This window comes from Condylostylus longicornis, unplaced genomic scaffold (genome assembly GCF_029603195.1).
Source record: "Condylostylus longicornis isolate FDR11 unplaced genomic scaffold, ASM2960319v2 ptg000099l, whole genome shotgun sequence".
Classification (NCBI taxonomy): domain Eukaryota; kingdom Metazoa; phylum Arthropoda; class Insecta; order Diptera; family Dolichopodidae; genus Condylostylus; species Condylostylus longicornis.
Genome location: NW_026578067.1, coordinates 111,671 through 135,000, shown reverse-complemented (window position 1 = coordinate 135,000; position 23,330 = coordinate 111,671). Strand labels below are relative to the sequence as shown.

The 23,330-nt window shown below is 34.6% G+C and overlaps 1 protein-coding gene across 1 annotated transcript; it reads left to right on the top strand.

Moving 5' to 3' along the window:
• The first annotated feature begins 6,477 nt into the window (after positions 1 to 6,477).
• LOC129614021 (FACT complex subunit spt16-like) lies at positions 6,478 to 16,382 on the top strand. Its single transcript, XM_055528386.1, is given in 11 exon segments — positions 6,478 to 6,670; positions 6,752 to 6,856; positions 6,912 to 7,070; positions 7,129 to 7,428; positions 7,477 to 8,551; positions 8,610 to 9,582; positions 9,643 to 9,911; positions 9,967 to 10,051; positions 10,053 to 10,142; positions 10,289 to 10,333; positions 15,985 to 16,382. Coding segments are annotated over 11 exon segments (3,363 nt in total). The 5' UTR covers positions 6,478 to 6,601; the 3' UTR covers positions 16,178 to 16,382.
• Positions 16,383 to 23,330: the final 6,948 nt, after the last annotated feature.

Below are 23,330 nucleotides of genomic sequence, written 5' to 3'. Positions count from 1 at the left end.
CTTGATATGCTTACGCCCTCTCCGTACACACCCACGCCCACCCCTTCATTGGTGTTAGATCCATCCGTATAGAAGTCCCAGATCGGCCTTTCAGCTAGATCCACAACGTATGGCCTCACTATGTTCCTCTCCCTCAGACCAAAGTCCAAAGGCATCCCCATGTCATATAGGCCACCGATCTCCGCAATGATGCTAGGACCCTCTCCTGCGGGAAACCACGCATCGCCCGCACTGTATTCTTGGCGCCTCCCACCCTGGCGGTAATATTTCGGGAGCCCAGCATGGCTCCGATCCATCTCAGGATGGGTGCCTCGATTCCCTTGCCTGCAGCCGCCCACATTATTGACTGAAAAGAGGTATTGTCGAAAGCCCTCTCAACGCCCAGGATGGCCGCAAGGGCTATCTGCTTGGCCTCCAGCGTCCTCTCTATTTCGTGGGTCAGGCGGTCCAGGGCAATCTCGGTTGACATTCCCGCCCGATAGGCGCCAAAGGGGAGGTTTCCTCAATTGTCGCCCTCACGTGCATATCTAGCATCTTTTTCATCGACTTCAAGAGAAACGATGTCAAACTTATTAGCCGGTATGACTTCGGGTGAGTGTCAGGGCGATTGGCCTTCGGTATGAATACCACCCCCACTCTCCTCCAAATCTGTGGAATATACCCATAGAAATAGCTGGCCCTGAATATTTGTGTTAGGAGCGGAACCAAATCCTCCATGCTCTCTTGCAACATGGCTGGGTAGATTCCATCTCCACCAGGGGACTTGTAGGGCTGGAAGGACTCCACAGCCCACATGATCCTCTGCCTGTCAAAGATTCTTCCAGACAAGCTCCTAATCCGGCTTCTCACCACTCCTCCGACCTCCGAGCTGAGGTCATAGTCCCCGTTGAATTCTGTTTGCCCTAACTCGCAGTCCGGAAATTGCGTCCTAAGGAGAAGCGTCGCGGTCAGTGAAAGAACCATCATCCTTCCGGAGCATACCAATGCCATTCGTGTGATCTTTAGAAAGCACCTTAAACATACGGGAGGCTGTGGGGACCTCTTGTATTCTGTGAGAGCCCTGTGATAGCTGTCCCAGCCAGAAGTTTTTTTAGCCCTATTGAAGAGTTTCCCAGCACTCCTCTTCAACCCAGCCAACCTCCCATTTCACCAGGGCACCTCTCTTTAGCCCTTTGTGTCCTGACCGAGGCAAAGTAGGAGGCAAAGATCATTGTTTCGGCTGCAGGGTGAACCTTCCTATCGTACCCCTGCTTTCTCTCTTCTTTTCTCCCTCGCTGGCGGAACTGGGCCTTTCCAAAGCGTTAGCTTACGGTATAGTCCAGCTCCCGTAATCTGATGGCCGAAAGAAGACCGACTGAGATCGTCAGCAGGGCTCCATTCCCGACTGCGTCATTCCAAAGATTCTCCACTGGTCCGTCCGCAGCCCAGAGTTTTGGCCCCCGACGTAGTCTAGGACTTTCTCAGTCGATATTTCGGCAGTATAGGGGAGGAAAGCTCTAAAGACCTTAGCCCTAGTAATGTCTTCCTCCTCTACTGCCTTCAGTTTTGCTCCCTCCCAGGGAGCTATGCTTTTGATCTCCGTTTTGAGCCAGTCTGCAGTACCTTGGTCCTGGTAGACTAATAGAAGCCAGCCTATCCGGAACGTGCTTTCCAGAAATTGCGACTTCACGCGTTGATCTGTTTGTTTAAAGATGCGCTCCATTACTTCTTCTTGGATGAGGAGTATCTAGTTGTTTTCAAGCAGGACGTCTGGGAAGCTCTTGCCAAGGACCCCAATCCTGATGCTTCCTGCAACTTCCTTATAACTCGGCTATCCCCACTTGGCCCTTACTGTGGCACTGTTAGCCTCAGTGGCCCGCCGGTCCTTCCCTGAGTTGCTGGTTCTAGTTGTTTTGTCACTTGTTATTGACTTTTTCTGGTCGGTTGCCAAATTGAGTGACCCATTGCCCCCAACCGTATTGGTACTGTGCAGAGGATTTCGTCCTACCCTGGGCACCTTTGCTCCCCGACTTCACCTCCAACTTGGACTCTTTCAGATCTGCTTGCTACCTTTCCAGTGAGCCGTCAGATCTGTTTCTTTTTTTTGAATTATTAGGGTTCAAGCAAAGCTTCCTGGCTTCACCTATGCTAACTCCTAGGTCCAACAGCCTTTTAAAGCGCTTCTTCGCTGCACCACACGTTTTCTTTATTTGGCACTGTAGTCATTGGCGCCGATGTCGTTTGCTCTCTAGAGTCTACAGGTATAGCTGGCGGCACGATAGCCACGTTCGCTACACCGCAGGCAATTTCCACTCCTGGACCCTCGGCCGCCGAGGATGGCACAGTAGCCGTTGCTGGGGACCCTGCGTCCTCCAGTGCTCGCTTTTGTTGTTGTTGTTGTTGTTTTTGTTTTTTTGTTTTGGTTACTTTCATTTAAAACCCACGAGTTGGGGAGAAAAGACGGTCATCCGTGGCAGAGATCCCCAGTACCACGGGAAGGCTAATTTAAACCGGAGGGCGCCTGGTATCCGGAGTCCGCATACTAGCGACCAAGCTCCCCCTTGGCCACGCAGTCCTCGGCGTATGCTGTTCCACCTTGAATTGGGACGTCTGTCGTTAGCCGACTTCAAACATCGGGGTGAAATGCTCACGAACGAACAGTTGGCATGAGACATGACCACAGTCCCAATTCCCGTCGTTTCACGTTTCATTCACCTTTTTGCTCTCCATCGTAACCAGAGTGCAACACGTGGAGGTGACAGCACGATTTTACTTTTCTGTCGCACTTAGTTGACACCAAAATATTTCTGGTACGTTCTTGTTTTAATTTTCTATATTTAAATTTCGCGATTTAATATTACCATCACACTAACAGGTTTGTAATATTTATATAGTGTTTGAGAAAGAAATGTATGCATATTTCAGGAAAATTTTCAAATGTAGCCAATTTCGGCATTTTAGCAGATTGAGTACCTTTGTAATCACGCTAAATTTAAAGCAAAAATGTATCTAGGTGGAAACGCTGGTTGAATTCAATACTCATTAAATACATGGCTGATTAGAGATGTAAATTTTTCTTAAAAAATCGATTTTTCGGATCGATTCAAATCGAAAACGAAAGTATCGATCCGTCAAAAAATCATATAAAACAATATGGATCGAACAGAAATCGATTCAAAATCATGTTCATATTAGTTATGGGCAATATCGTTCATTTCAGTGATTCGTTCTGAACGAACAACTTATTTTTATTGACGGATTATAAAATCTCGTTCAATCGTTCATTTCGTTCACTTCTCTTCTGTATATATAATTGCATGCTTTTTGGTTATAAATATCATATATGGCTTTTCGTATTTATGGTAAATTTTAAAGAAAAGAATATGTAATGCGTTTGTAAATTAGTAACAAGTTTTGAACCAAAAAATGTCTCAACTTATGTAAACCAAGAAGTTTAAAACGTAGAGAAAAATTTAAAACTTTTACTTAAAAAACTGTTAAAAAATTATAGAACAGTTAAATTTAAATAATTTCTTAAATTTGAAGAAATAAAAATTTTAAACCATTTAAGTTTAAATTTATTATTTCTTATAAGAAATTTATAGAATAAAAATAATTGTAATTATTTTTATTTTTAATCCTCGTCAAAAACTGAAATTTTGATATCCTAATTTTTCTAAATTTTTGTTTAATTTACCCATTTGACGTTAATGGGTTAGAATGCTATCCTATAATTATTATTTTTTTTTAGTTTTTTCTTTTATTTAAAATATTTAGATAAAAAAGCGATCATAATTATTACTCCTTTTTAAATGTTTTATGCATAAATATAAGACATACTTCAGCTTTCAATTTCGATTAACTAGTCGAATCTTTCAATTTTCCTTTTTAGGTAGATTTTTAATTTGGAGACTTTTATTTGTATTGCATTTATATTAGACAATAGGAACGTAGGACGTGAATCGGCCAATTTTATTTGTATTTGTATTGCATTTTATTTATATTTGATCAGTTCTCGTTCATTTTTATTTGTATTGAATTTAGTATATCGTTCAATTTACTTTCATTGTATTTATATTAGCAACTGATTCGGTCACTTGTATGTGTATAGAATTTCATTAATTTTACTTCTCGTTGGCTGATATCAATATTCCATATAGGAGTTTCATCATTCGTTTTTATTTATTTTGGATTTTGTATATCGTTCAATTTTACTTTTCTTGTGTTTTTATTAGTAACTGATTCGGTCACTTTTGTAGGTATATAATTTAATTTATTTTACTACTCATTTACTTTTATCAATATTCCATATAGGAGTATATCGTTCGTTTTTATTTGTTTTGAATTTAGTATATCATTCAATTTCATTTGTATTGTGTAATATTAATACAGAAAGAAATAAGGAAAAATATAAAATGTGCATTAATTACCAATATATATGCAGTATTTTTTTTAACAACTAAAAAAGGAAATTGGAATTCTTAGTGAACGATGAACGATTCATTTTTGAAGAAGTGAACTAATCAATTAAGTTCAGTGAAGTGATTCGTTCTTTAAGATTAATTCGTTCGTGAACGACGCATGACTAATTCATATTCATATCGCACATTTGCGAAAAACGGTGACACTATATTTTATTTCTGTTATATATATAAAATTTGTATTGGAAAAATAATATTTGATTGTATTTTAGATATTTTTTTCTAATTCCCTCTTCACATTTTTTCTTTAATGTTATGTATTCACATCAATATCTAATAATTATCTTTCATTAATTATATTTTCAACTTGACACTATAGTTACTTCCCATATCTTGAGTTAACTTACCCTATGAGAAAAAAAAGCTGTTCATTTAAAAATAATGAAATGCTTTCAGTAACATAACAACGTTGAAGGCGAAGGATGTGCTTGTTGTTTTTCCGCTTTTTTTTTTAAATTTTAAAATAATTATCAATGAAAATATTAATATATTTTTTTGATTTTTCAAATATATTTTCTAAATTTTAACTGCTTTATAATAAGTGTGAATTTATTTTAATATTTCTTCTCAAAAAATAGCCACTTCGAATTAAAAAAAAGCCATATAAAATAAGGTCGTGCTTTCAAGTTTCTCTCTTAGTATTGGGACTTGTTAGATATAAAGATATTACCGAAAGCATTTCATTATGTGAACTAATGTCTTCAATCCTCTTTTTTTATTTGAAAAAATATTGAAAACTTACTATCATTTATGTCAATTACCTACGAAAAAAAAATATTTAAAATGTTTGGAAAAAACAATCATATATTTTTATAACCGGATTTGAATATTTTTTTATTTTTGAAATAAATGGTATTTTACCAAATGACTCAAAAATTCTGACTGTAAAATAACAGGTATTTTAAAATTTTTGTTCTTTATGTAACATTTTTTCCGTTTAGAATTAAGATAGGTCATACATACACATGCAGGGACATTTTATAAATAGATTGCTCTTGTTTACCTGGTAATAAAATATGAAAGAAGAGCACAACAAAATTTTTGAAGCACTCAATATAACATGTTCGAAATAGTTTTAAAATAATTATTTAAAAAAAAATTGATTGGAAGTAGGTACATACATATTTATTTTTAATAACTTAAAAACTAACTGAAATTATTTGAAACAATTTTATAAGTAACGTATAAAAAACCGAAATGAGATAATTTAAATTGTTGAAATGTATCAACCTATATTACTTTTACTAATATAGCCGACACATTTTTGTTAGCCGACACTACTCAACTTACGTTATTGGGAAATACAAAATGTGCGTAATATTTCGTAAAAAAAATTGAGTATTGGGACTTGTTAAATATAAAGACATTATGTGAACAGCTTTTTTCCTCATAGGGTAAGTTAACTCAAGATATGGAAAGTAACTGTTGTGTCCAGTTGAGAATATAATTAATGAAAGATAATATCCTGAGATTTTTTAAAATATTAAACTCTTTTTTACGTAAAAAAAAGGAAAAAATAATAAGAATTATGAGACGATAAGTAGCATTTAAAGAAAAAAAAACAGGAACGAAGCTAAAAATTCGTAATATTTCTTAAAAAAAATTGATTATTGGGAATTGTTAGTTGTAAAGACACTAGTAGTACCAACATAAAAACGTTATTCACCAAACGAAATTTTTTGATACTCTTAAGTTTTTTTTACTAAAAAATAGAACCCACTAACAAATATGGCAAATATTTTTTAATTAAATTGATGAATATTTAATCGATTTTCTTTCGATATTTCTCTTTCATCAGATTTTTATCAATCTTCAATACTTAAAAAAAACGCATATCGAACCTGCCAAAAGATCTGCAAAAAAAAAACGATTTCTTTTTACATGTCTATGGCTTATGTTACATGTGCCATCCCTGATTTCGCATGAATATTTACATCGATGTTCGATACATTGAATATTCCCTATCCTTAATTTCAATAATGAGAATTTCGATTTGTGCTCTTTTTAGCGCCATTTACACCATTCTCTATTGTTTTCAAGAATGTATTCCAGTTAAGCTCTTTTTTTGTAGTGTGTGAGGTGTATATAGGTACATCATAACTCATTTTCGGGATTTAAGTCGACAAAAACCAGAATTAATAATGTCGAGTATAAGTTTGGATAAAGAAATTTTTGCGCGTAGGGTTAAACGGCTTTATTCAGAATGGAAGGTGAGAAATTAGTTTTTCAGTTAAGCAAGTATGCTTAAAGATAAATTAAAATTTAATAATGCATGTACAACGATGATGTAGGAACCAACTTTCGAGCATGATGATGCCTTTAAGAAAATTGATAGTCTTATGTCAGTTGTGGGTGTAGATGATGAAACTGTTTACAGTAAATCAACCGCTTTACAGGTTCAGGGTATTATAATAACGCATAATTACATTACTTATAAAACTTATTTCATAGACATGGCTACTGGGTTATGAGCTTGCAGACACAATATCCGTTTTTACAGAAAATTCTATATATTTTTTAGCAAGCAAGAAAAAAATTGAATTTCTTAAGCAAATTGAAGTTATCAAGGAAGAAGGTTTTCCGACAATTAAGTTATTGGTTCGAGATAGGGTAATGAAGACTTAAATTAGTATCAAATCAGCTTAAATAATTTAACACTGTATTTTAGAACGATAAGGATAAATCTAACTTTGCAAAATTAATTGATGCAATGGAAAAATCAAAAAAAGGCAAAGTTGTTGGAGTGTTTTTAAAAGACAGTTTTCCAGGAGATTTTTGTGAAGCTTGGAAGATGTCTTTAAAATCAAAAAGTTTTCAAAATATAGACGTTGGTGCATCTGTGGCATATGTAATGGCTCCTAAAGATGAAACAGAACTCAACACAATGAGAAAAGCAGCGTTAGCCTCCGTTGATTTGTTTTCTAAATATCTGAAAGATCAAATTATGGATATTATAGATTCGGATAAGGTAAAACGAGTTTATGTAAGAAATATTTATTTTTTATGTTATTTCTAGAAAGTGAAACATTCTAAATTAGCTGAAGGTGTTGAAAGTGCTTTAACAGATAAAAAATATGTCACTGGGGTAGATAGTACCCAATTAGATATGTGCTATCCGCCAATTATACAATCCGGAGGAAATTACAACCTGAAATTTAGTGCTGTGAGTGATAAAAATAGTTTACATTTTGGATCAATCGTATGTTCATTAGGCGCACGATATAAATCCTACTGTTCGAATATTAGTCGTACTCTCTTAGTAAATCCCACTGAAGAAATACAAAATAATTACAATTTTTTGATAACCTTAGAAGATGAGATACTAAGAACTCTAAAACCTGGAATTAAACTTAATCAGATATATGATATTGCATTAAGATATGTGAAGCAACACAATCCTGAGTTACTGGATAACTTAACAAAAACCTTTGGTTTTGTTATGGGAATTGAATTTAGAGAAAATTCAATTATTATTGGACCTAAATGTACCGCAGAAATTCGAAAAGGAATGGTGTTTAATGTAAATTTGGGACTTTCCGGGCTAGTTAATAAAGAATCATCAGATAAAGAGGGCAAAACATATGCTTTATTCGTTGGGGACACCGTTCTGGTAAATGAAGAGCCTCCTGCAGTTGTGTTGACTCCAGCCAAGAAAAAAATAAAAAATATAGGGATTTTTATAAAAGAAGATGAAGACGATGAAGAAGAGGAAGACAAAGACGAAATCGACGATAAAAAAGGGCAAGAAATTTTGGGCCGATCGAGACGTACTAATGCTGTTCTTGATAATAAATTACGAAATGAACATAGTGCAGAAGAAAAGAGAAAGCAACATCAGAAAGAATTGGCCCAAATTTTGAATGAAAAAGCTAAAGAACGTTTAGCTAAACAAAGTGGAGCGAAGGAAACAGAGAAAGTAAGGAAAAGCACCGTTTCCTATAAAAGTATAAGCCAAATGCCTCGAGAAGATGAGGTAAAAGAACTTAAATTATATGTGGACAAAAAATACGAAACCGTTATAATGCCTATTTTCGGTGTATCCGTTCCATTTCACATATCAACCATCAAAAACATTTCGCAGTCAGTGGAAGGTAAGTTTCTAATTTAATTTTATATTGGATTTAGTTTCTTAACTCTTTGTTTTTAAAGGTGACTACACTTATTTACGTATAAATTTTTTTCATCCGGGTGCAACTATGGGTCGAAACGAAGGCGGGATATATCCACAACCCGAAGCAACATTTGTTAAAGAAATTACATATCGCAGTACAAACATAAAAGAACCGGGTGAATTATTGGCACCTTCTTCTAATTTAAATAACGCTTTCAGATTGATTAAAGAAGTTCAAAAACGTTTTAAGACGCGTGAAGCAGAAGAAAGAGAAAAAGAGGATTTGGTTAAACAAGACACGCTAATATTGTCTCAAAATAAAGGCAATCCTAAACTTAAAGATTTATACATACGTCCAAATATTGTTACAAAACGAATGACAGGAAGTTTAGAAGCTCATACAAATGGTTTCCGTTACGTTTCTGTCAGGGGAGACAAAGTAGATATTCTATACAACAACATTCAGAGTGCTTTTTTTCAGCCATGTGACGGGGAAATGATCATTTTATTACATTTTCATTTAAAACATGCAATAATGTTTGGGAAAAAGAAGCATGTTGATGTCCAATTCTATACTGAAGTTGGTGAAATAACTACAGATTTAGGAAAACATCAACATATGCATGACAGAGATGATTTGGCTGCTGAACAAGCTGAACGTGAGCTGAGACATAAATTAAAGACAGCTTTCAAAAGCTTTTGCGAGAAAGTGGAGACAATGACCAAACAACAAGTTGAATTTGATACTCCGTTTCGTGAACTAGGATTTCCGGGGGCACCTTTTCGCTGCACTGTATTGTTGCAACCAACTTCGGGTAGCTTAGTTAATTTAACTGAATGGCCGCCGTTTGTAATAACATTAGAAGATGTTGAATTAGTACATTTTGAAAGAGTTAGTTTCCACTTGAGGAATTTTGATATGATTTTTGTGTTTAAAGATTACCATAAAAAAGTAGCTATGGTAAACGCAATTCCGATGAATTTGTTAGATCATGTTAAAGAATGGCTCAAGTAAGTGAGCTAAATAAATTAATGCCAAATCAAATTTTTTCTTGCCTTATGTTTATTTAGTTCTTGTGACATACGTTATTCAGAAGGCGTACAATCCTTAAATTGGACTAAAATCATGAAAACCATTACTGATGATCCTGAAGGCTTTTTTGAAAACGGCGGTTGGACTTTTTTGGATCCTGAATCTGGAAGTGAAGACGAAGATGCGTTGTCTGAAGAAGAAGAAGACGAATATGCTCCATCAGATCTGGAAGATGAAGATGAATCTGATGATGATTCAGAATATAGCGAGGTTTCCGAAGATGAAAATGATAGTGACGTTAGTGAAGGTGTTGTATAATAAAATAAACCAAATTTACAATTATTATCGCATTAAATTTGCAGATCTTGGCTCTGAAGAAGAATCTGGTAAAGACTGGTCGGATCTTGAACGGGAAGCTGCTGAAGAAGACAGAAATAGAGACAGAACTGAAAGAGATAAGACACCGGAAAAGAAACGACGGCATGGGGGGTAACAATAGTGATAGAAGGCGCGAGCACGGAAAAAGTAGTAAACATAGGTAAAAATTTGTTTTTTCTTAATAAATTTCGCAATCCAAAACAATTTAAAAATTAATACATTATTTGCATAAAATATAGTGCGATACTGTATACGTTACTGTTCCTTTGAGAGTAATTGTAGATTTATTTTAACCATTTCATGCAGACGATACCGGGACAAGGATCGACGATCTAAAATAAAAAGTGTTAGGTTTGTAGTTTCCAAATGTTGATCTACATATTTTTTTTTAAATTTTGTAGCATTAATACATAAGCGCTACAGAATTTTTAACATATATCAGTGTAAAAAAAAAAAATTTATTTTACAGTGTCAACAAAGATAAAGAAAAGCTGATTGTGTTAAAATTATTGTATTTTACTCGTGCTTGAGACAAAATGTGTCATTCAATTGTCATTTATCACAAGCTGTGTTGGAAGATAAAAATGTACTTTAAAATTTATCAATAGTTTTTCCAACATTTTTACTTCAGTCTCACACTGTTAACTGATCATATCATTTACAAGAAAAATTTAATTACCTATTCCTATTGAAAAAACTTTTAACATTAGAATCGTTAATGACAAGCATTTCTTTGTTTAATTTAGCGTTTTAGGAGTTTTTCCTCTAAAATAATATACAGGGTGTTTCTCATTAGGTGGCAAATAATTCTTTGATCAATTTCTAGCAAAACATCGCACGGGGGGGGGGGGGGGGATTCAGATATACGCGTTTTCGAGCTACAGCCTGTTGAAAAAAAAAGTGATCAGACTTTTCCTGCATTTAAATAGATGCTTATAACTTCGGAATTAATTTGATTTGAGCCATGGCTTTCGAGATACCATCAAATACAAAATAACAACAAAATTATCCGTGACGAAAAGCCGTCAAATACAGTTTTATAAAAACGAAAAGCTTTTGAAATCGCTGAATTGTGTAAAAACAACTAAAAACGTTTCACTCGGTATAAACCGATTGAATTATACCCTGCACCTTCCGTTATTGTATAGCAATTACTCGAACCTGTGAAATCATTCTATAGAAACTTCTCGGACGTGTCTGACCTATAATTGGACATCCGACTGCCAAGTTTCATGAATCTGACTATAATTTTTCCAAATATTTAAAATTAGCTTTTGGAGTTGTATGGCACGTACCTGAACCTGTCAAGCAATTTCATCAAAACTTCACAAATATATCTGATCTATAATCGGACACAACAGCTGAGTTTCACGAATCTGACTTTATTATTTTTCTAAATATTAAGAATAAGCTTTTAGACATGTATGGGAGCTACTCGAACCTGCCAAGCAATTCCACCAAAACTTCAGATATATATCTGACCTATAACTCGACACACAACTGCCAAGTTTCATGAATCTGACTTTATTATTTTTCCACATATTTAAAATAAGCTTTTGGAGTTGTATGGCAAGTACCCGAACCTGTCAAGCAATTCCATCAAAACTTCAGAAATATATTTGACCTATAATTGGACACATGACTGCCAAGTTTCATGAATCTGACTTTATTATTTTTCCGAATATAAAAAATTTGGAGTAGTATGGCAGCCACCCGAACCGGTGCAGCTATCCCATTATAATTTTTAGAGCATGTGTAGAATATAATTGGACATATGTATACAAAATTTTAAATTTATAGCTTTATTAGTTTTTGAAATATTTAAAATAAACTCTTTGAGTTGTAAGGCAGCTACCCGAACTCGTTGTCCGAATTAGTCCAATAACAATAGGACTCGTCCTTGGCACAAAAGAAAAAACTTGTGAAAGTTTGGTGTCGATTGCATTATTCGTTTTTGAGTTATCGTGCGATCGGACGGACAGACGGACACGTCTAAATCGACGCAGAATTTTACGCTGAGCAAGAATATATATATATATGTCCATACCGCAGATGACTCCTTCAAGTAGTTACAAACTCCACACCAAAGTTAATATACCCTATACGAAGTGCAGGGTATAAAAACCAGTCTCAATTATTACACTACTCGCTCTGCTTTTGTTTTAAGTTTTGACTGCGCTTTAGAATAACCTGCAATATCAAAATCTTTTAATATACATTTTGCAATATCACGTAAATATACCTTTTCATAAACACTGAATATCGCGATATATTAGCTAGAACTGCCCTATATTTGTGTTCATAAACAAATGTTGCTAATTAAGTTTGTGCATAAACATATCACAAAAATATTTGAATCATTATGGCTAGCGCAGTTAAATCACCTGTACTTTTTACCGACTGTATTGTGTAAACAATAGGTAGGTTATGTGATGGCAACAAATTTTGCATATCGAGTTTTCGGTGGGAACCTACTTCTCCATAGTAGGGAAGAATAATTAAACTATTTTTAGCAACTTGTCGGTCTGTCGGTCTATGTGCGCACGCGTGTATCTCAAGTTCTGCTGAACCGATTTTGATGAAATTTTATATGTAAGTTTATTTCCACCATGGCACAGATTGAACTTTTGGTATATACATATCAGGCCTCGGGAACTGCACTTTTTAGCGGGCCTGTTTTACATTCTTGAACATTTTGAAGAAAATATTCAACCGATTTTTTATATATAAGCTCAGCTCGACCGTCCGCGAAAATTTCTATGTTTTGGAAGAAATCAGGCGTCGGCAAATAGACGTTTACTACGGGCCAAATATACATTTTTGTGTATATAAAGAGAAATAATCAACCGATTTCATTGAAATTTAATATATGAATTCCTCGTATTAAACCAATGAACATATAAATTTTTTGGAAAGATCAGGGCTCGAAAACGGATTTGCGGGCCGATTTTACATTTTTCACCATTTTGAAGAAAGTATTCAACCAATTTACTTGAAATTTCATATATAAGCTTTGCTCGATCATACGCAAAAATTCCTAACTTTTGGAAAGATCAGGCATCAGCAACTAGACGTTTACTACGGGCCAAACATACACTTTTGTGTATATAAAGAGAAATAATCAACCGATTTCATTGAAATTTAATATATGAATTCCTCATATTAAAGCAATGAACATATAACTTTTTTGGAAAGATCAGGGCTCGAGAACTGGTTTGCGGGCCAATTTTACATTTTTCACCATATCCACAGAACAAATTAATGGAATTTCTTGAAATTTGATATTTGAGTTCTGGTTGTTACCGAAACTAACTGGCGAGCATTTCAGGGAATTCGGGTAGCACAAAGCGTAACTCTACTAAGAGCCAAATTTACATTTTTCTAAGTATGTTAACTATAAGCTTACTAATGTCCTAAAAATTGGAAAGAAGTATTTAACACACATTTTTATATATTCTGTAACACTTTCATTTAACGAGACTACACAATGCGGTCGGTTATGTGCTGAGCACATCAGATTTTTTTATTCCATAGTTTTATTATTTATTTTATAGTTAATGGTTTTATTTATCACTTTTTATTTTTTATTCATTATTTCTTGATGTTTGTTATATACTAATTGTTTATGATTATTAATTATTTATTATTAATTTTTATAAATTTTTATTGATTATTGGTTGTATTGGATGAAATTGATAAATTTTTCGTCCTTACCGTATTCTTCATGATTATGTGAATCTATGTAAATTTCATATATATATATATTAACTATATAAATTACATATATATATATATTAACTATATAAATTACATATATATATGTATTAACTATATAAATTAAATTTAAACTGTATAAATTTACAATATACTATGTAAATTAACAAAATTTTTATATAAATTTACAAAATACTATATAAATTAACAAAATATTAGCTATATAAATTAAATGTTTATTTGAGAATTTAGAAAACAAAGAAAGTCATAATTTTTTATAACAATTAATTTGTTTCTAGAATTTAGAAACTCATACATGAATACATATTTGGAAAATATTTTTCAAATTTATTGAAAATGTAATAAAATTTTCGACTCAATTTTCGAGTAAGATTTTTATTCTTTAATTTTATTTAAAAAGTTATGTATAAATTTCAACAAAGATTTTTCTAACTAATTATTTAATGCCATATATATCTATAAAGCCTCCAATCTGAAAATATTTTTCGAAATTTTCAATCGGAAAAAAATACAACAACAATTCTTAATGTCTAAGAAATCCACTACTGTCAATAAGTATGCCGATTGAAATATTTTTTTTTGTGAAATTTTTGAGTATTCTTTATGAATCTCATTATATTTAGTATAATTTCAAAAGCAATCTAGATTTTTTTAAATTCTATTTTTTATTCAAAAATTTTACTCTGTAATTCAGTACCCTTTCATTTGGAAGACAAAAAAGGTTGTCTGCGCTAAAAATTAAATTTTTTTTTTTCAAATCCATTTTTCAGATGGAATTTACCAATAAATTCTGAAACACCTTCCATTTAAACTCCATATAAATTTGGAATTTATTTTTGATTTGCTCTCTGAGTTTGATGGCCTGATAGATTTATATGGCATTATAATTATTCGGTTTGGAAAAAAATATTGAATTTGATAATTTTTTTTCTCCTTGTTGATAATATCCTATAGTTTCTGTATTGACAAAAAAAAAAAAGGGGATTTTGCTTATCGAATTATTTTCTTCAATTATTAAAAAAGAAAAATATGAAATTGTTTTTATTTTTTTTCTTTATAATTGGATAAAAATTTGAATTAAATCGAATCTAAATTTTATTTTTGTTTTTGATAACGATATAAAGATAAAAATTGAAAATAAAACTTGCCCGCAATGTTTCTTAGACGATTTATCACCTAGAAAATAGAAATTTCTTGCTGAAAAGGTGCATCGGTATATTGAGCAAAACTTTGTACGGCGACAATGTGTGAAAAATTTATGTGTAAAAAATTTATTATTGCATAATATGTGCTCTACAAAAACGCAGTGCCAAATATTTTTTCCTCGAGTGAAATTTAAAAAATGGCAATTTGTGTAAAAAAGAAAAATTTTATGATGATAGTAATTATTGTGACAATAATAATAATTTCTTACATTTCTTGTATAAAAAATTTGCGAACTACAAAATAAAAAATATATAATTGTAAATTTATGGTTATAAATACTTACATCATTTCAGTTTCCAAAAAGAATAATTTTTGCCTAAAAATAATACAAAATTATGGATGTATGTATGATGTTTTATTTACTTGAAATGTATTTGACCAATATCTAAACCAAAATCTTAAAGAATCTAAACCTAAAGAAAATATCCAAACCTAAGATTGGAATCAATAAATTTCTAAGATTAAATTGTTAATGCGGTTTAAAACTATGTTCCTATTACGGGTTGAAATCTATGCAAAAATTATTGAAGAGTAGACAAAATTTATGCTTGCGCAAAAGTTTTTGAATTTATTAGCAATTGAATAAAATAAATATTCGTTATCATACGTAAATTTGTTAGGAATTACGTAAAAGACGTTGACTGAAAAATTATTGCATCAAATTCTGTCTGTTTCTGTGAGTAGGGAGTGAAAGAAATTTTAATAAAAGCTTTGTGAAAAATAAGTTTTTTTAAGTAGTTTACTAATGAAAATTGAATTACTTCGCAACTATTCATTTTGTCTCATGAAATTATCAAAAAAACTATCGCTGCATTCTGTTGTATCTATCTGGTAATATGCATGTTTATGATAAAGTTAAATCGATTCGTCTAGGAATCCGTAAATTTCTGACTCAAATATTGCTGTATAGTTTCTAAAGTTTCAATTTTGTAAGTTGTATATTGATAAATATACTTATACAGCACAAATTCTTTTTTAAGTCTTTTTTAATAGTTTCGAAAAAATCTTAATAAATTAGATGAATGTTGTTATAATTTGAAAAATATTATTATAATTTGCAGTCCACAAAAACCAAATAGGCGAGATGACATCAGAAATAAAGACAAGGACAGACATCGTACTTCCACATCCCATCACAAAGAGAATAGTAGGGACAAACACCGCACGAGCAGTAGTCATCATAATGACAAAAAACGTTTAAGAGATGATAGCCGGGACAGTGATCGTCATAAACATAAAAAATCTAAACATTAAATTTTCATGCGTATATCATTACATATGTTTTTAAAATAAAATTAATATTCAAAATTACAAATTTGTGAATCGATTGCAGTTACAAAGTAATTTAAATATGTACATGTCGGTCAGAATAAGAAATTTATCAGACGTTATGTCGCCTCTATTGTCAAAATCATGTATGTATGTATGTATCTAAAAAAACATTGAATTATATAATGTACTTATTTTGGTTTTCAAATTTAGTTATGTATTGGTTCTGTAATAAGCACGTCTGACAGAAAAAACTCCAAAGTTCATTTATCAGTATAAAAATTGTTAGGTTGTCAATTTTTCGTATAGAAAACTCGAAATGAAAATAGACAAAAATCATAATTTTTCCAAAAAAAACAACAAGAAAAAATGTTTCCTCAGAAATTTTATTTCGCGAGAAATACATGTGCAATTTTATAAAAACATTCACAAAAAAAGCAGGGTCCAGGCCTTGAGTTTTTGTAATGAATTGTATTTCTGTCAGACGTGGTCTAAAACATTTCTTTTACGGATATAAAATTTTATTAAGTTTAAATGAAGATTAATGTTTTCTGAAACGTTATTTGAAACATTTTTGGAAAATTCATGGAGCTTTTATTTTTACTAAGTATGGATTGGCGGCTAATAAATAAACGTTCTTAAAAATTAACTAAAATTAACGGATATTTTTGCAAATACAGTTGCGTTTGCGTTGCTAACTTAAAACTTAATCAACAGAAAAAAGTAACTGCAAAAACTTCAATGTTGATACTTGTAGTCAAAATTTTGCTACTTAAAAAAATTAAAGATAAACGTAACCCTTAAAAAAAATGCAAATTGTTTTTAATAGAAAATTTTTTAAAATTTTAGTTTGCAGTTATAGATTAAAACGAGAAAACATATAGTTCACCGTGTCAGCTCTGTGATACCCGTACGAATTTGTTATCGTATGTGTGAATAAATATGCCCTAGTTAACTATGGGATAGACTATGACTTTAAGTTGCCGTATTACCATATTAATTTATGCAAAATTTCAGTACTGTGTTTTTAATATTTTCTAAGTATCGCCAAACTTCTATTGAAGTTGTAAGGCTGCTACCAGAAAGAGCCAAGCAATTTTAACGAAATTTATCAAACACATCGGCTCTCCTAACATATTCGCTTGTACCAAGATTCCAATACCACAGCTTTTACATTTTCTGAGATATTGCTAAATAACTTTTGAAGTTGTAGGGCAGCTACCGGAAGGAAACAAGCAATTTCAATGACTTTTACTAAACACATTGACTCTACAAAAATATTCTTAGATATTGTCAAATAAATTTTGAAGCTGCATGGCAGATACCCGAACCTACAATAAATCATTTCTGAAAATTTGGTGAACGTAGGTCAATTAATTTTTGAGTTATCGTTGGGACGGACAAACGGACAAACGGATGGACAGACAAAGCCAAATTAACTTAGAATTCGACGCTGATCAAAAACGTACACTTGAGTCTATATCTCAGAGCATTATTTCCTAGTGTTACAAACGGAATCCCCTTAACGATTATGAAATTTACTGCATATTAAGTACTAAACTGAATTATCAAAAATACTTGTTTAAGGAGTTGAGTGCACCATTTTTTTCTTTTTTTTTTCCGACCGCATTGTGTATACAATAAGGTAGGTTATTATCATTTCCTCATAGTAGGGAAGTGTAAATAAACTATTTTTAGCAACCTGTCGATCGTCTGTCTGTGTATGCACGCGTGTATCTCAAGTTCGGCTCAATTGATTTTTATGAAATTTTATATGTGAGATTGTTTTGGCTATTCCACAGCCCTTGGGAACTGGACTTTTTTGCGGGCCTGTTTTACATTTTTGATAATTTTGAAGAAAATATTTAACCGATTTGGTTGATATTTCATATATAAGCTTCATTCGAGCGTACACTAAACCTCCCAATTTTCGGAAAAAATCAGGTGTCAGCAACTGAACGTTTACCACGGGCCAAATATGCATTTTTGCGTATATGAAAAATAATCAACCGATTTCATTGAAATTTAATTTAAATTCGATATGTTAAAACAATGAATCTATAAATTTTTTTTTGAAAGATCAGGGCTCGGAAACTGATGTGGGGGCCGATTTTAAATTTTTTGCTCGAATTGATGGAGTTTCTAGAAATTTGATCTTTGAGCTCTTGTTGTTACCAGAAGTTATTGAGGAACTTTTCATATAATTTGGATAGCACTAATGAAACTTTACTAAGAGCCAAATTCACATTTTTTTTCAGGTATGTTAACTAAAAGCTTATAATTGCCCTTAAAATTTTAAAGAAGTGTTTAAAACGCATTTTCATAATTTTCTGGAATACTTTTGCTAATCTAGAAAATATAATCTAAGTATGACTAGATGATTTAATAGCAATATAAATTAATTTTGTGTGGTAATATTAATTAACTCGGCACTTGTCTTACCGTTTTCGTGACATCAACCTTGATGAATTTTTAGTTAAATCTAACGAAAATGTAAAAATTTAAAACTTTTTTTTCTTCTCACATTGATTTTTGTTACTTCGATTCCCACCTATATTAGTGCTATTTTTAGACTTTTGATAAATCGCAATTTAATCTTCAGTTCAAACCGTGAGACTTCCACCGGGGTCACAAAGTGTTCTCCGCAGCATCTCAGTCGTACGTTAGTCAGTTCCTCATTCTGCAAAGTTTTTGCATTCAAAATATAAAGGAAAAACTTATCTCCTAGACATGAAAGATGGCAACTAAAATCGGATGAATATGAGTTTGATAGTGAATACCTAAAAGAAAGAAAATAAGATCGCGGTTTTTCTAAGCAGGATAGAATCTAGTAAAAACTTTTAATCAGTAGAAAATAGCAGTGAATCTGACATACATATGCATTCCGTATTGAAAGTAAAAGTACTGCAATGGCAACAGTGTATTGAAAAGAAAAAGAATTATTAAAACACTAATTAAACAAGAAATTGTAAAAAAAAAATAGAACTCAATTAGCCCTAACAAATAACAAAATTGTAGAAAAAGAAAATTTTTAGCAAAATTATATACGGGGTGATTCAGAAAGGTATACAACAATATATACCATTGGTTAGAGGGTCGAAAATGGGTTAAACTTTTGTTTTCGAGATACAGGGGTTTAGACGAATTCTCACGAAATTTCTAGTTATCTAAGCTTTTTGATTATAACTTCCGTTCCGAAAAGGATAGGGGCTTCAAACAAACAGTTTCCAGCAGAAATTTTTACGGAAATACCACAAAAAGGCGAAATATATATATTTTCAGAAATTTCAAGTCATAGATATATTGAAGTTCAAGAAAGTATATGCAATGAAATAAAAAGCAAATTATATTTTCCAAAGTTACTAAACTTATTCACATTATTATACACCAATTTAATGTTTCATATAACGTTAAACCCCTACAGATATTTATGTTTAATATATATAGATTGTAGATTTCAAGGGAACTGAGTGGGACAGGAGTAACCCCCGAGCCACCGCAGCCCTCCCTGACTTCCCTATAATATTCCCGTCCTTACTATAATTCGTCATCGCCCGCACAAAATCTGCACAGGGGGCAGTGTCCCGTAAAGAAATTCGCAATATTGCGAACCCGGCTCTTGTTCACCCTTTACTCTATCGTGCCCCGCCAGTGAAGACCGCATTCCACCGCGAGTAGGCAGGCAAACGGGAGAAGGTAGACCACAGAAAGGCAGCGGCTGCACAAAGTCAACCCCAGATCTAGTCCGCGCCAGCCCATCGGCAGCCTCGTTGCCCGCATGGCCACTGTTGCCCGGTACCCAATTGAGCCGAATGAAACGCCAACAATGCAGTCCTGCTGTCCGAGAACGCATAGATGGTACGGTTTTTATACCCCCTTTCTAAATTGATTCTCAGACAGATCTCTATTGCATATATTTCGACTTGGAACACGGTGCAATAAGGGTCAAGGGTCGCATATATACGCGTGTCCGTGCGGACACCGTATACACCCGAACCCACACCTGACTCCGTTTTGGACCCGTCTGCATAACACACGCTCGAACCTGACAGGGATCCGACATGGTTATTCTTAGAATCGAATCCCACTCAATGAAGTCTCTGTGAGTCCTGTGGACCAACTTTCGCCCCGCCTTGTCCTCGCCAGATAGATGTTGGTAAGTCACCAGCCGAGCTTCTTTCACTATATGGAGGTGCAGTAGGGGCACCCCAATTATCACTTCAAACGCAGCGGTAGGAGCCGTTCGAATTGTCCCGGTCACTCCCAGGCAGGCCAACCTCTGCCTCATTTCCAGCTTGGCCCGCACACCTGCTTGCTGAGCCCTACGGCACCATACAATCAACGTGTAGGTGACGATGGGCGTAGCAAGGATCGCATATAGCCGCAGTGCTATCCTGGGACTGATCCCGCAGATTCCACCGATGAAGCTTCTACACGTGCAGAAAGTCGCCGTAGTCGTCCCGACAACTCTATCTATATGGGTACTCCAGATACTTCACCTTCCTAGAGTAACTAATACGTTCTCCAAACGGAATTGGGCTCGTTAATCTATCCTTGCTTCTGGGTCTGGTGAAGGTAACCAAAGTGCTCTTATTGGGATTTATATTTAACCCACACATCTGCACCACCCTTCCACAACACGTAAATTTTGCTGTAGAAGGTCAGAAATAATGCTCTCAAATTTTCCCCGTACGACGAAAGCCACATCCTCGGCGTGACCCGACACGTGCACCGGAGCCCTCGAGGGCGGCGATTAGATTATCCACTACAATCCTCCTGGACGAAGATGCCCTCGCTTTCCTAATTTCTTTATTATACTTCGTGAGTGCGTCTTTATACTCCTTCCACGAACTCGACGCCTTGGACTTATTGGATAAATTTCTGGTCCTTAATCTAAGCCTTGAAAGCCCCTAATTCCACCACGGGCACTTTCTATTGCTGCGCCCCGGCTTACCGCGGCAGCTCCCATGGTAGGCACTAGTAATAGCCACCGTCAGCGCCTCGCTGGCCAGTTCGATATTTATCACCGTTTTCACAGAAGTAGGAATGGATCCAATTCCATCCATTAGGAGCGTTTCGAGTTAATTCCAATCCGTGGATTAGGGCTCCCGGCGACCGTAATATCAAATCTAATCTGCCTATGGTGGGACATGGATGTTTAATGTGAGACATGCCATCAACCAACCCTACTGCCGATAAATTCAAAGCAAAGGGCGATGTCAAAGACCTCTTCCCTATTTGCATTTATGAATGTCGGCTTAATTCCTTCGTTCATAATCGTTAATTTATTGCTATATATAAATTCAAGTAGGCACTCACCTCATTTATTTATATCACTGCTTCCCCAGACGGTGTGGTGGGCATTAGCATCACTTCCTATTATCAGTTGGAAGCTCCTCCTTCCACAAAAGTCCACTAGGTCTTTCAGTTGTTCGTTTGGATGGGCATAGCTTCCCGGGAGGTAGGATGAGCATACAATAAACTCTGTCCAACCCCCGGAAAACTTCACCATCACCAACGCAGCTACCTGATCCTTGGAACAGTAATCTGGAATGGGATGTTAGATATGTTAGTCTTTTACTAAACAAAATGCCAGCCCTAAGTCTGCCTCCAATTGTTTTATCATACAATAGCTCTCCTGTTAGGTCCTTAACGTGATCCTACGCCACGTAAGACTCTTGGATGAGGGCGATATCGAGGTGATCCTTCATAAATCTATGAGCCAGAACATCCGTAGATGCCCTAGCATGCTGTAGATTTATTTGGATGCACCTCACAGCCATATCATTTTCTCCGACTCTTGTCTATGGGCTTTGGCACTTTAGACGAAGGCTTTACATGAGCCTAACTTCTCATTGCCGCCTTTTTACGCACCTTGGTGGGCGCTTGCCCCGCCACGGCTTCTTCTGCCGTTCTAAGTGCCGCATCAGCCCACTCAACAACAAATACTAAAGCAGTTCCGGGCTTCCCAATTGGCTTGAGCCTTTTTGGTTCACCCGGGAAGCTTGTATTTGGCGTGCTGGTCGATGGTTCTTTCATTTCCCTTGCCGCCTTATCGGAGCGACTTCAGACTTTCCAACGAGTTTTGACTCTTTTGGTTGGCCTGAAATCCTTGTTGTTGTCGCGTTCAGCGTTGGTTTTTTTAATTGTCCTGCCATGTCAACAGCACCTTGAGAGGATTTCCTTCATTTAACCCGAACGGTAACACGGAAGAAGTTCAGGAAAACTCGGGACTCCGTTTTCCGTAGATGTTCCAAGTCGGAGTCATCCACGGAGAAGGTGATGGAGCAGCTTCCCTATCCTGCTTAGAAATTTGTCTTTTATCCAGTACCACGATGTTGCAGCCGTCCCAAGGGTTTATCTTGTTGCAAACAATCTTTTCAGGTCCCCCTCAGTTTTTTGGATAATAGGTCCAAGAGGCTCCTGATTATCCGTCTCCATCGGAGGCGCCGCCTTTTCATCTGCTGGCGTGAGAAAGATTTGTTACTCTGCGTCAGTCGAGAGAAGCTCTTTTTGTTGTCTATACAGAAGCTATCGTTGTTGTTGTTGTCACAGTTGTTGCAGTTTCCTTTTTCCATTTTGTTCCCACGAGTAGCACGGGAAGTATAGTCACCCATGACAAAGCCCATGGGAAGGCTTGTTTAAACTGGAGGGCGCCTGGTATCCAGAATCCGCAAAATAACACTAAACTCCCCCTTAGCCCCGCATTCATCGACATATGCTGTTCCATCTTGACTTGAAACGCCTGTCGTCAGCTGACGTATAGATATAGGGCTGAAACTCACAAAGTAAGAGATTCGTCGCGAGGTGTGACCACGACGTGAATGTAACTTTGATGGTTTCAATCAACCCTTTATCTTTACAGGGGGTTTACCACTGGGTTTCCTATACATATAGATACATACACAATTCTGAAATTCTAACAATAATATATAAATTTTCGAAATCTGGTGCAACTTATTTTATCAGATAACAATCGCCAACATTAATAGAACACTTAAAACAATACTTTATTAAATTAGGAAAGCCTAAAAAAATAGTTGCTTATAATGAATTCAAAATTATATAGATAAAACAAATTTTACAAGACGAAATAATTTCTCTCCATCTTACTCAACCTGACAACCTTATCGGAAAT